This window comes from Calidris pugnax, unplaced genomic scaffold (genome assembly GCF_001431845.1).
Source record: "Calidris pugnax isolate Ruff unplaced genomic scaffold, ASM143184v1 scaffold704, whole genome shotgun sequence".
Classification (NCBI taxonomy): domain Eukaryota; kingdom Metazoa; phylum Chordata; class Aves; order Charadriiformes; family Scolopacidae; genus Calidris; species Calidris pugnax.
Genome location: NW_015091651.1, coordinates 1 through 13,944, shown reverse-complemented (window position 1 = coordinate 13,944; position 13,944 = coordinate 1). Strand labels below are relative to the sequence as shown.

The 13,944-nt window shown below is 36.2% G+C and overlaps 1 protein-coding gene across 1 annotated transcript in view; it reads right to left on the bottom strand.

The window, feature by feature from the left end:
- The window catches only part of CCDC91 (coiled-coil domain containing 91), a gene marked incomplete at its 5' end in the record, with an annotated part of 112,934 nt that extends 101,521 nt beyond the window's left edge, over window positions 1-11,413 (bottom strand). The window contains 3 exons of the mRNA XM_014961910.1: window positions 5,884-5,988; window positions 7,724-7,912; window positions 11,247-11,413. Of these exons, the coding sequence (XP_014817396.1) occupies window positions 5,884-5,988; window positions 7,724-7,912; window positions 11,247-11,413 (461 nt within the window). The remainder of the gene's footprint in view (window positions 1-5,883; window positions 5,989-7,723; window positions 7,913-11,246) is intronic.
- Window positions 11,414-13,944: the final 2,531 nt, after the last annotated feature.

The following is a 13,944-nucleotide window of genomic DNA, read 5'->3' as shown; positions in this document are numbered from 1 at the left end:
ATTATCAGCCATTGGAATGGGCTGCCCAGGGAGGTGGTTGAGGCCGCATCCCTGGAGGTGTTCAAAAGACGGGTTGATGTGGTGCTGGGAGGTCTGGTTTAGTGATGGTGATGCTTCTTGTTTGTTGTGTGGGTGTCTATTTTTGTCAGTGAGGTTGACAGTTGGACAAGATGATCTTTAAGGTCCCTTCCAACCTAGAAGATTCTGTGATTCTGTGATTAACTAGAGTATAAACACACAGGGAATACTTCCTCCAGAGAAAGTTATCTCTTCCAAAGGATATAAAATTTATTCATCATACGGCCAACTAGCACTAGAAAACATAACCATTTCAACCTGTCACTTCAACTGCAAGTGCTTCCAAGAGCTTGTTTTGCTAGACATCCAATTGCAAGATTGCTTCTTGAAATTACTTTAGGAAATTAATGTTCATACAAGGCCAAGAATGCTTATGTACATTAAAAGCACAACACAGTGGTCTTCCAGAACAGGAAGCTTTCTCTCTGGGATCACTTGTGTTCATTCCAAATACACGAACTTCGACACCTTCCTATTGTCAACATGAACAGGCCAATTATTCATTACAAAGACGTGAATTTCACATTTCTCTCATGTCTCCTCAGGTTTCAGCTACTGAGACTCCTCACAATACGGACAGTTGATGGATCAGATAGCATAGGTCTAGCAGTGGCTAGAAATGAACAACTTTCCTGTTTACCTCAAACCAGGACACGACAACAAAAAAGAGGCTGGGGAAGTCAGAGAGCCCAGTTTGTTTTTCTCTCAAATGCTGGGAAGTACCCACATTAGAGGCAAAATTATACTCCCCAGTTGTCAACACTAAATAAGAAAGAAGAGATGTAGGCAGCTGGAAGGCATAGAAGGGCTGAATTTATCCATTAGGTAAGCAAGGGCAGGAACACGTGGAGAAACAGAAGGGGGAATAAAAAAGGAGGAGGGGACAGAAATCCAACAACGCAGGGAACTGGGAGGGAAGAGGTGCCTTCGGAAAGGCACAAACCAGAAGAGTCACTCCTAACTCAGTCATCTGTGCCTTACACACACCAGCTGCTCTGTCCTCAGATCAGCACCACATCAGTCCTTTAGAAGAAGTACTAGCCCTTGGACAAGATCATACTGCAAGCAGAGAGAAAGGTGATAGCTGTGATTAACTTCCCACTCCTCAATCCCTACTAGTGCCTTCCATTCACTTTTAACTGCTGTCCTCCTCCCTTTCCTGCAACACCACTGAACCTTCAGCCCTCAAAACCACAGCTCTCCAAAGCTGCTCTACCCTCCTCAACAACCAACATCCCTACTTCTGGAACATCTTCTGTCAGCATCAGAAAACTGATAAAAAAAATCCCAACATCAAAACAAAATCAGTTACCTTGTTTCTTGTTCTTGGAATTGCAAAAATGTAATGCCAACTCTCCAAGAGAAATTCTTTTCATTATAGGAAGCTTAACACGTAGCCACTAGAGCTAGTATTTACTTATTCAGTCATTTATTTCCTTAATATTGAGATTACTATGACATTATTTGAATCTAAAAATCAAAGATTTTAAGATACATTATGAAATATTATGAGGCTTAATTCAATTCTGAAAGCAAGAAACTCCATAAAGTGTGGTGGTGGAGCAACAGTTAAGACACATCATTTTGAATACTAAGAGGAAAAAAAAAAATCAAAAGGATCCATACACATAAAATCAGGCATCAACAGATTAAACCACATTATTTAATGTTCGTTTTTCAACACCCTATGAATACAAGCAAATTTATACATGTATTAGGTGCAATTTTCGAGATTCATATTATGCTCAGTACTAAATTACATCAAAATCACTGTAAAATTCTACTTCAAGGCAAAATTGTATGATGAATCTAGCATTAAAATAAAGTTTTCATTCTTACATACCTTATAAAGTATTTTAAAATTTTGGAGCATCATGTCAAAACCAAAGGAGATAGACACAACAAAGTGTGCATTCTATTATATATGAATTTGATATATGGGTCCAAAACCAAAATTAACAGTCAATACTAATCAGAATACAAATAAATTAATCCCTTAGAATTAGGAGAGAAGAAACTAGCCCCAAATCTCTTTTTTCTTGTCTTTCCTTAACTGCATGTAAAGTCTTTTCTTCGTATTTTGAAGTTTTAAAATTTAATGTGACATTTGCACAGGCACTCAAATGAAAAATTCCCCAACCATCAACAGTTACAGGAATAAATAAATGAAAAAACATCTAATACCAGTAATGGCTGGACTTCAGTGTTACTGCATGCCTTGCCTAATTTTCTTTGGAACATTATGTACTGATCTATCAATGTTTTCTGCTGTATAAAGCTTCCTCTCTTACCTTTCTAGAGCATCATTTAAACAGGGGGTCTATCTGACCTGCCTAATTATATTAAGTTAGTTCATTTTTAATCATGATGTTTTGCAAGAACAGGAATATTGCTAAATAAAATAAGCACATTGAAGCCACTTTTTCAATAAAAATTTAAAAGACAATCCCTAAAAAGAGGCGGAACAGAAACAAGGAGTCCAAAAGAAAACCTTTTTGGTGCTTTCAAAACAACCATAGATTTGTTAAGTTAGAAGAATAGATGTCAGTTGCAAAAAGAAAAAAAGAATCTATTTCAAAAAGAAGGATCGCACCACATCAACTATATTGTTCTTCAAAAAAACAGCCTGCTTAACTTCCAGAAAGGGTTGATGATGGGAAAAAATGTGTATAACCACAACTAGAATTTTCCAGCAGCAAGGCAGTATTATTTCAAGTCCAACTGTGTGGTAAATCAAAGAAATAGCAAGGGAAAAGTATGATCCAGTTCTTAGTGAATCATCAAAAACAGTTGTCTGTAGATAGACCAAGCATCGGAAGTCTTATCAGCTAAGTAATCTGTCCAAAGAATTAAGTTCTCAAAGCACTAGAACCCAGGTACTCTTTTCCCTTCTCAAATTAAATGTTCCCTCTCTGATTTGCAAAGAAGAGAACATCACCTACTAAACGGGAGTATTCATTTCGCTGTTAATGGTTTTTCACTATATTACAAATTGGGGTTTCATAGTCTTAAAACACAGCATTTATTCATTTCTACAACATATCGCAATGGGACTGCAGCAAAATGTTAGATTTATAGGATTGAAATGGCCATTAATTCAGTATTATCATCAAAAACATGTATTACCTACCAGCACTAAATGTCTTGAAAATACGCAGCACCTCACATTTAGAGAAGAGCTGAGGTGTTAAAAGTTGAGATGAATATATATGACTATGTGATCAAAAAAGGGGGAAAAAAATAAGACTGACATACCGACCAAAAAGAGACATACATTTGCACTTCTTTCCTTCCTGTCCAAATAAGCAAGGAATTCTAAAGCTAAAGTTGAATTTATGCAACTTTATGGTTGCAACACTGCACACAAGAAAACTAAAATTACACTTCCCACAGCAATTTCAACTGAGCTACATTTTGTATGCAAAGAAGTTAGGATTACAATATGTTATTCTGCCTTTTAAATACTACAAACACCAAAGCAAGAATGTGGGAATTGTAACTCTAATTTTACCAGCTTGTAGGAATTCAAGATCTCAAAGAGACCATTGCATTAAATATCCAAACAAATCTATAATACTAGCTAATAGCAATTGCTGCCCTTTTACTGTCCCTGGTTGTTGCAGTTACATATGGAAACAACAGTAAGAATGTGAAAATACTACATGCTCTGTTCAATCTTGACTTTTAAAGCTAATTTTATGTAGACGAAACACAAGACCTTTTCTCTTTTACATAAGCATAGATGTGGCAACGTTCCATTGTCATCTATTGGTTAAATGACAACACTTTACAAAGACTTGGTACACCTTCACACCGAGGATGAAGAAAGTTTGAGACTAGTCCAGAACACAATTCACTTCATCAACATCCCAACTCGGCTCAGAAAACATCTGTAATATGCTTTATGTTCCGATATTGGCTTTCAATTTTAATTTCTTTTTTAATATAAAAAGAACTGAAAGCATATTTTATTGAAACAATTTTGTGACAACAAAACTGTGGTAACATTACTGTCACCCTTGACTGAGGCAGAAATCAATAGTAAAAGGTGGGAAAAAAAAATAAAATAATCGCTGGCATCGCTGACAAAGATTAGTGAAATCTTCTCTACGAACTAAGCACAATAATTTAACAAAAAAACCCCAATCTAATCTGAATATCACTTTGTTAAAGGTCTGACTAACTGACCAGCACTATTACCCCCAAACCAGCTTGGGAATTCCCGATGTCACAAGTGCTGCAAGTCAGTTAATTAGTAAATTTAAAGGTGCATGAAATAAAGCACATTCATGTAAAAAGCAGTTAGAACCACCTCATGAGGAATTTGTTTTACATACTATACTTAAATATGAACCTAGAAATTTAATTTAAGAGGAATTAAGTCAACGCACACCTACAGGTTAGGATGCCAGAACCAATTCAGTTGGAAGTCTTATCCTGAGACTTCCCACAGCTATGCCAGAGTCACCGCTACAGTCTGCTTTTAAGCTTTTCAAGTCAATAGCACTAATAACCAGCTGTTTCTGCTGGAAAAAGAAATGTTAGTGAGACAGACATCTGTACTGTGTGGCTGCCAGACTTACTCAGTGTGTGGCCACAGGTGTTGACCCCAGTGCTGTAGGAGCCAATGGGAGGAAGACAAAAGGAATTGGCATTAAAAGCTGTACTAACAGAAGGCATCCAGTATTCAAGTTTCATAAAAGTAATTTTAACTGTCAGCTCTTAGAAGCATGACTCACTTTTCTTCTCTGATTTGATTCTGGCTATATCCAGAAGACAACAAGAGCATGTACATGAGTTTTTCTACAAAGTTAAAGGTTATGACCATTTTTGAAAACTGTAGTACCTGACTCAAAGAGGTATGATATATACAGACTGATACTTGCAAACCCCAGTGTTTAAATACTATTTAAATACTTCTGCTTGAAGAGCACTGTGGAAGTATTAAAAAATAAAATCCACTGATTTGGTTGTCAAGAGTTTATGTGGATCATTAACTTTAGCTGGTACGATACTCCATAAATCAAAAGGTTTTTAAGCAAAACTTATTTTTATGACATAGCTAAGAAAAATTCTTTCTTTCACTGAGTAGGATGTTACACACAAACAAGAAAAGAAAAAAAAAAAAATAGATGATTACATTACCATAAGCTCTAGGAAGGACTGCAGCCAGGGATTCAATCAAATTATTACAGAAACTCTTAAGTACAAGCGAGAAACAATGGAGTAGCTACTTAAAAAAAAACAAACATCCACAGCAGCAAATACATTAAGTGAAGCTGAATTACCAACAAGAAACTTTTGAAATGTTTTAAGTTGATAATATTTAGTTTGTCATGCTATAACACTGGAAGAATACCAAAAACTTCAATGAAAAATTTGTCTTGTATGTGAGACTTCATACATGTATTTAATGAACAATGTTGATTTTTGCAATGGAAGCAATATTAATTCCATTGTCTAGCATCTAATTACACTTCTGAGATTTTTATTATGCAACACAAACTATTCCATATTCAAGTGAGCTAATACTTTACAAAGAATTGGGCATACTGTCACACTGTTAAACACATCCGCTGTGCAAAGTATTTTTCTTTTCATCTGTTCTACGAAACAGATCATAGTAAGAATGAGTGGTCTGAATTACAATAATCTACTTAGCCAAGTCAGGCTTAGAAATTCTTTAAATTCAAAAGGCTTTGGAGCAGGCTTCCAGGTACTTAACAGTAATATTTGTTGGACATAAATATATTTTATACAAAATCGTCCTGAAAAAAAGGTAAGATAATACAAGAAAGAAATTACCTGGAGTGTCTTGTAATGATCTTGATGTGAAGTTACTTTCTCTTTTTTTTCCTTCAGGAAATCCATTTCAAGAATACTATGTTTTTCCAGTAAAGATTCTAATTCCTATAAAGTTTACAAAATGAAACACATGAAGTTACAAACATTTGTGAACTGTGAAAATACAGATTCAGTACTCAATCCAACTAACTTCAGTTCTGAAGACTGTGGCATTTGCTATCATAATATACAGAGAGATAAACAGTTCTGCAAGAAAATTCTGATTGCAGTTTTAAAATTGAGATCATATTTTCAAGAAGTATAATGTAATTAAAATCAAAGGCATGTCCTGTCCTATGAGGTGTGGCTGAGGACTCTGGGCTTCTCTAGTTTGGAGGAGGCTGAGGGTTGACCTCATTGCTCTCTACAGCTTCCTGAGGAGGGGAAGTGGAGAACGAGGTGCTGATCTCTGTTCCCAAGGGAACCAGTGTCAAGACGTGGGAATGGTTCAAAGCTGCACCAGGGAAAGTTTAGCCTGGACAATAGGAAGCATTTCTTTACCAAGAGGGTGGTCAAAGACTGGAACAGGCTTCCTAGAGAAGTGATCAATGCCCCAAGCCTGTCCGTGTTTAAGAGACATGTGAGCAATGCCCTTAACAACATGCTTTAACTTCTGGTGGGTCCCTTCCAACTGGAACTATTCTATTCTATTCTAATTATTTCCATATTTTTAATAGCTTGTTCTGTCTTTCTGCATTTGAAAAGCAGCATGTTAAATGTACTTTTAGCAAATGGTTTCACTACAAAGGCAGAAATCCCATTACATACAGCCCTAATGATCTCTACCCTACAGCTCCAAAATGAATAAAATGTTAAAATATTCTGTCATGTTGCAGAGATTCAAGTCTAGAAGCCTGCCCAACATGAACCAATACACAGGGAGAATGACATTACTGACAATAAACTTCAAAATTATTTGCTATACAAAGAGCTAAAGATTTTTATTTTTTTCTTAATGCAGCTGTTGCTCTTACCAAACTCATTCCTACTATACATAAGCTGTTGGCACCCTTTCAGGTGCTCAAGAACAACTATTTCTGCAGCCACGCAGGAAGCCAGTAGAGAAACAAATGACCTGCCAGATCACTGTACAGCTATTCAAACAAAGGCACAACCGAGAGGGTCATAAGGAGGACAGAAAGAACAATTCTGTTTAGTTCAATCCTGCTTTTGGACAAAATAATAAAAACAGTTCTTGAGATTCAAAGTCTTTGATTCAACGGCAGAGATAGAAACTGATTGTGCAAAACTTCTAGCTCTCAGCCTATCTCCTCTTACAGTCAATATTCATGCTTCCCCCTTCCAGCCCTCCTTTACATACTTAATTCCTAGCAAAATCAATCCATTCCAGACCCCTCATCTTTGGCTCTAGTTACTTGTCCTCATTTTCATTTCCAACAAGCCATTTCCTCCTTCCCTAGCACACCTTGACAGCTATCAAGGATCAGTATTAAGAATAGCAGAAATTAAACTTTCTCTCTCCCATGCCTCTGTGACCTTTCACTAACTCAGACACATAATTACAGGCATAGCCCTGCTTGGTACTCTATCGTATTCAGGTCAGAAGGAATATGAAGAATTTAGCTAGCAGAGCTCCCAGGAAAAAAAAAAGATAAAAGAGTGTTATGTGTTATGTTCATAAAGATAGTCAAAACCACTTTCAAATTCAGTGACCACACACTCACTCCCAAAACATGGGGGAATAACTATACCTTCTAGCCATATGGCTCAATGCTAAGAAAACTTGTTTGGTTGTTTTTTGGGTTTGTTTTTTTTTTTTAATTTAAAAACTTATTCATACCTTTTTAATTTTTAATTTTTCTTCTTCAGCAGTGCAAAGCTTGATTTCTAGGTTTGCAACAGCTTGTTGAAGGTAGCTCTTTGCTTCATTTGTTCTCTGTGTCTCAGCATCAACCAAAGCAACGGTTGATGTAACTGAAGTCTTCTCTTCAATTACATTCAAAGAGGCAACTGGAATATCTGGTTGAATCTAATTCATAAGAGAAACAAAATGGTAAAGGGAATTCAACATTCCAGTCAAGTCAAATTTCATTTCCAGACGACATTACAGAACTTAAGAACTGTAAATACTAAGGTTACTTTTTGAAACCACACCGCTCTGGAATTGGCCATGCACACTCTCATACGTAAGACGTGCTGGCCAAAAAGAAAGCGCCAACAACAGAAGAGTAGCTAGCAATTCTAGAGGGGTTCACACCAATCCTTCCGGTCTCCTCAACTGCTTTTCAAGAATACTTTAGGAGAATGTTTTAAGAAAGAGGGTGGCACAGAAACCTCACTTTCCAATGAGGTCAAAAATACTCAGAAGAGGTGAAAAGAAACAGAAGTGAAACCAAATAATTTGTCTCAAAGCATCAGGCTTACAGGGAAATAAACTCCCCTTGGATTAGTCACTCCATGTTTTCACCCAAAGCAGGCTGCAAACAGTAGCCATGGAATGGGAATACAAATTTTTTGCCCCTTGGATTAGTCACTCCATGTTTTCACCCAAAGCAGGCTGCAAACAGTAGCCATGGAATGGCTAAAATAAATGCTAAAATAAATATCTCATCTTGATGCTAGACCAACAGAACAAGAGTAATTGGGACATGTCTACAACATTTAGTTAATGCTATTTCAGTGAATTGTAGAAGTAAAATACTGAAAAGAAGGCTTCTAGAATAGACAACCCGAAACAGATGAAACACTGATAATAAGCCCATGTTTTCAGAAAAGCACAAAAATAAATTAGGTGAGGTTTAAAACATTTTGTGGTATAGTTAACAAAAGCCAAAGCTTTTTTTTCCCCCCTCTTAAAAAAAACAAAAAGGCAAAGATTTGTTATATCACAGCAAAGGAACTTCAAAGGAAAAAGCTGGTAAATTAATTTCAGCTGCCACTTTTTCAACAGCAATTTGAAAGCCAAGAGCACTTGAGATTTGGGGAGGAGTGGTGAAAGGAACATCTCAATGTGTTTATTAAGAGAGGTTTGACTGACCCGATTTAATCCACTGCTTTAACACTTCTTATTCCAGATGCTCAAATAATAGATTGACTTTTCAATAAAGATCTTGCAAAGAATTCAAAGAAAGAAACAAACCAAAAGAGCTGAGATCTTGACAGTACATCGATATATAAGATCCATGACAAAAATGGATTAAAAAGAAAAAAAAAAAAACAGAAAGGAAACTGCAGTTTGTTCTCTGAATTCACCTTCTGTAAGAAGCAAAGAGAAGCTAGATGAGCTAATTTTACTTCTCAGTACTACTCAAGATTAGAGTCTGTCACTGTCAAAAAGCTGAGGTTGGAAAATGAAATGCTGAAGTTTTTTCAACATGAAATTGCGAGAGGCTCTGGAGATACAATTGTAGAATAATACAGTTCTCCTAATGTCCTCCTCTAACAGGTGTAAGAATATTTCATTATAGTTTTATGCCTGCCATTTTCCTTTATGTGGAAAGGAAACACAAAGTCTGATCTCCATTTAAAAATGTTAACGGACCTCCTCTCAACTCATTTTCTCCCTTTAGTAACACTTCGTAATGTTGTATTCTTTACTATGTATTATTTGCTGCATTAAAAAGACAGTTTATGGAACCACAGGTCTCTCAGTAGCTGACCAGAACAAGATGAGAAAAAGTGAAACATGGCCTACAGCTAGAATTTGCACACAGAAGTATTCAGAAGTAACAAAGTGTATTTCTTTTCTTTGGTAAGAATACCTAACCAAATGATTTTTTTGTTTCTAAAAAAATGCACCTAAGCCTTAGCATTTCGGAATATCCAAAGTCCTCCTTTCAGAGAGAACACAAGCCAAAGTTGCTGGCCTAGTTCAAAAAAGAAAGGTTACAGGTTATTCACATTTCACTGTTCGGCAAAATCAAAAAGAGTAAGATCTTTTGTGGCTGAAGAAAAGCAAATTTTGACCATCCTGCCAGTAACAGAAATTTACTTACCAAAACATTGTCAGAGAGGCAGATGAAGAGCTTTCAACACAGAAAATTACCCTGGCTGGCATCAGTGAAAAAAGAAAATAAACACTCCCCCCTCTCAAGAGAAAAAACCCACAACTTCTGGATTTCTAAGAAAATTTCTTTGGTATCATTTGCATCTGGGCACACCTCTCCTTCCCTTTTTACAGATTTTCCGCAGAACATTAGGCTGGGAAGAAATACAAAACAGTAACTAATTCATTAGTAAGACTGAACTATTGGAGCTGTACTAGCCAGTCTTCCTGAAAGTGTGAACAGGTACTGCTCAAAAGGAAAGCAAAAAGGGTGAGTTTAATCAAAACAAGCATTTAAATAGCTCTAGAGAAATGCTTTTAAATAGTCACATTATGGAAATCTGACTTAATCATGAAATTCAGCTTTCAGCATGAGTAGCCCTAGAGCTTGATGAGACTACCAGAAAAATAAAAAACTAAGTCAGTCCTGAAAACGGGAGGGTCACAAATTAGCCCAAAATATTTATTGGTTCAGAAAAAGCCAAGAGCACTTTCTAATTTAAGTGTATACCACTATGCATCCTGAAACAATGAACCTTATAATAAACTTGTTCAAATACATGTCACTGAAATGACAGTAAAAATTCACCTGGGTGGGCAAATCCATTGAATTCTCATCCTCAGCAATCTAGCATTCCTGTACTAGTCTCCAGACAAAAATTCTTTTCCCTCCCTTGCTCATCTAATCGTTTAGTTAAAAGCTAAAAAGAAGGTAAGAGCAGTTCTCAGTAGTATTGCAGCCACAAGGAGAGATCAAGTTCACACAACTAGGACTGGCCAGATCATTTAAAAAAAAATAAAAATTAAAAATCAACTTTAAAAGTAACGGAGGGGAAAAAATAAAAAAAGAAGGTAAAATATAATAAAAAAACCACAAAACTGAAATGAATTTAATTAAATAAATATTCAACATCAATTCTCTAATTCTAAAACACCTTGAGAAAACATACAAGTATGACATATGTACATATATGTACAGCCATAATCTTTACAGATTTAACAGTAACAATTTTTAGAGAATCTTCCTGCTATTGTTTCCTACTTTCACGCCCAGAGCTATCAGCATGGCTTTAACCTTTAAGAACTCTTTAACACACTTATCTCTCTTGCAGTCCATACCAAAGTAGTATGGTGTCTCCCAGTTACAGGATTTAAACATCATTTTAAAATTATTTTACTTCAAACTCTGTATCATAGAAATCCAAGGACCTTTTGGTCTTAAAAGGCAATTTAATCTAAATATGCACAGAAAAGATAGGATTCTAAGATATTTAATACATCAAGCTCCCACAATGAAACACAAAAATTGTGGTTTTACCTGTTCTTCAAGAACAGCTGGGTTTATAACAGGCTGTTTGTTGCTGGCTGTTTGAATGGCTGTTGCCACATTATCACCTGATAAACTGAATGAGTCCGAAGGAACCAGGCAGGAAGAAGGCACAGAGTGCTCCAGAAGAACATCAGGAGATATACGGACTTCAGATACTAATGCAAAAACAAGAACAGAAAACACACACACTATATGAAGAAGCATTCAAAAATTAATTCTGTTTCTGAAATCTATACCTTAGCAAAACCTGTCACAGTAGTGACAAGTACAGTCATATAAGATTATATACCTCTTACAATCTAACTGCACTGAAGAGTAATTCCATCCAAACTTCCTGTATTTTTGAGTATTATAGCTTAAGGACATTCAAAATTGTACAGTCACACTAAATTTTGACTTGTAACTTACACATAGGTTTCACAAGACAATAGCCAAAGATTTAAGTCAACTATAAAACCATACCTACAATTTTCTAAGTTTTCTAAATTTTAAAGGTAAAAAAATCCTCAACTGTCTTAGAAGACACATACAAACAGCTTACTGTGACACACAATAAAAGCAGTCTTACATTTTATAAGTAAGCAAAAGATAACAAAAGATAAACAACTCTCTAGCTAATAAAACTTAAGTGTAATTAATACTGGAATGAGAGGTCTTCCATAATAATTTCCAACTATGCCATAAAAATCCTGAACAGTGGTTCACCATTATCAACCTGGCACAACAGAAACTTGAGCACTTTTATGAAAGAATCCAACATAAGCTAAATAAAAAGAAAGAAGACAAGAAAGCTTTGCATATGACAAAAGAGTATATCCAGTTGCTTCAGAAAAAGCAGCTCACGTTATCGTTACAAATCTGGTAAAATGGGAAAGATGCCACTAGCCCGGAGCAAAGCTCAGCCTCTCATTATGACTGTTTAATACTGCACAAACAAAAGCGTATGCAATGGCCTAAAGGCTTTCAAAGGGACACTCTAATCCTTGAATCCGGGTGCTCTGTGTCCCATCTCCTTTACCTCCCAGTTCTGGGTTTCAGGTTAACATGGAGGAACATGCAAACCTCATCTAAGAAAAGAAGAAAGAAAACAGACCACAAGACAGAAAAGTAACAGGATGCTAATTGTAGCAATAGTAGATTTGAACACACAAAAAAAAAAAACACCACACAAAAAAACCCCAGCTGAGCAGAAAATGGAAACATGGATGAAAAGCCTAGAGGACAGGACTCCAGTCAACGGAAGGGAAACCAATTTAGGTAACCAGGACAAAACAAAGGACAGGGACACAACTGCATCTTTAATGGTAAACTCTTCTCCAGTACTGGAAACAGGACTTTTCAGGCTTCCTTTATGCACCATAAGATATTTGTGAAACCCTCCTCCCCTCCCAAATACTTGCTTGCAACGGCACCTTCCTATAACTGTTACCTACTCTGTTAGTTCACATGACAGTGAGATGACAAAGAAGATGCTATTTTTCCTTCTAAAAAAAACCAGTAAAGTCTCCATTTTATGCTATCACTTCACGTGAATTTCAGTTTGAAATAAGTTTCCAATAGATGGAAAACCAACTAAAATAATGTACACCAGGCAATTCTGACTGAGTAGACAAGCTGTTTCCTCTTACTAAAACTCTCAACTAACAAGGAAAAACGTAGAACGACACTAGTCCTTGGGGTGTTAGTGTTTATCCTTTGGTGATGTTGGCATTCATCCTTTGGAGATGATGACCATAGTACAGGCATAGTTCAGATATAAATAATTTATCACAATACTAACAACCAAAACTGAGTCTGGACACAGATGAGGAATGGAGACTCACAGAGATTAAAGCTTAGGGTATTCATGTGTTTTGGGGTATCAAATACTAGACATAAGACATCATTTTTCAAATATTACAGTTTTATGTGGAACCCTCTAAAAGCAAATTGAGTTTTCAGTGATTCTAGTTAAAGTAATGAATGCTTAGCATTTTGAGAGAGAAAAAAAAGCAGAAACAAAAAACCCACCTCTTAAGTCGTCAAAATAAAGCCTAGGAAATGAGGAGCAACAACTGGTAACCACCTCTGAACACTGTGGTTTAAAATTATTCAACTAAATACATGAGCTTGCAGAAGACAAGAAGAGGCGGCAATTCTCCAAGGTATCATTCAAATGTCTTTCTTACAAAACCTTCTTTTCACTTTCAGAAATGTTAAAGATTCATAAATTGAACATTCCTAGAATTACATGTGCTATGTCTGCAATTCAAGCTCTCTTAATTCATCCCTCTTGTGTATATACTGGTGAAATTGCATTAGCATTTTTGTTCAGCTCAAAATTCGCTTATGATGATTACTCTTCAATCATTCCTGCTTACTATGCCTTAGCTATCATAATGCAACAGTTTCAGAACCCCTGAAACAAAAACTTGCCTCTGATAAAAACACCTGACTGCACTCCAACAGCTAGTGGAAGTTCAAGTCCACAGGACCAGGCTAACGCTAGTCTGAAATAAAACTCTTGAAGTACATCTAGTATGGATATTGGCTTTTCAGCACCACTTTACACATCCTCTCCTATTCTGATAATGACAGAATATTCTTCCACAGTATCCTGCCTTGATGCAACATATCTCCTCTAACTTCTTCAGTGAGCAAGACAGGAGTCTGGTAGTCCTGATGAATTTCCAAAAAAAAAATATAA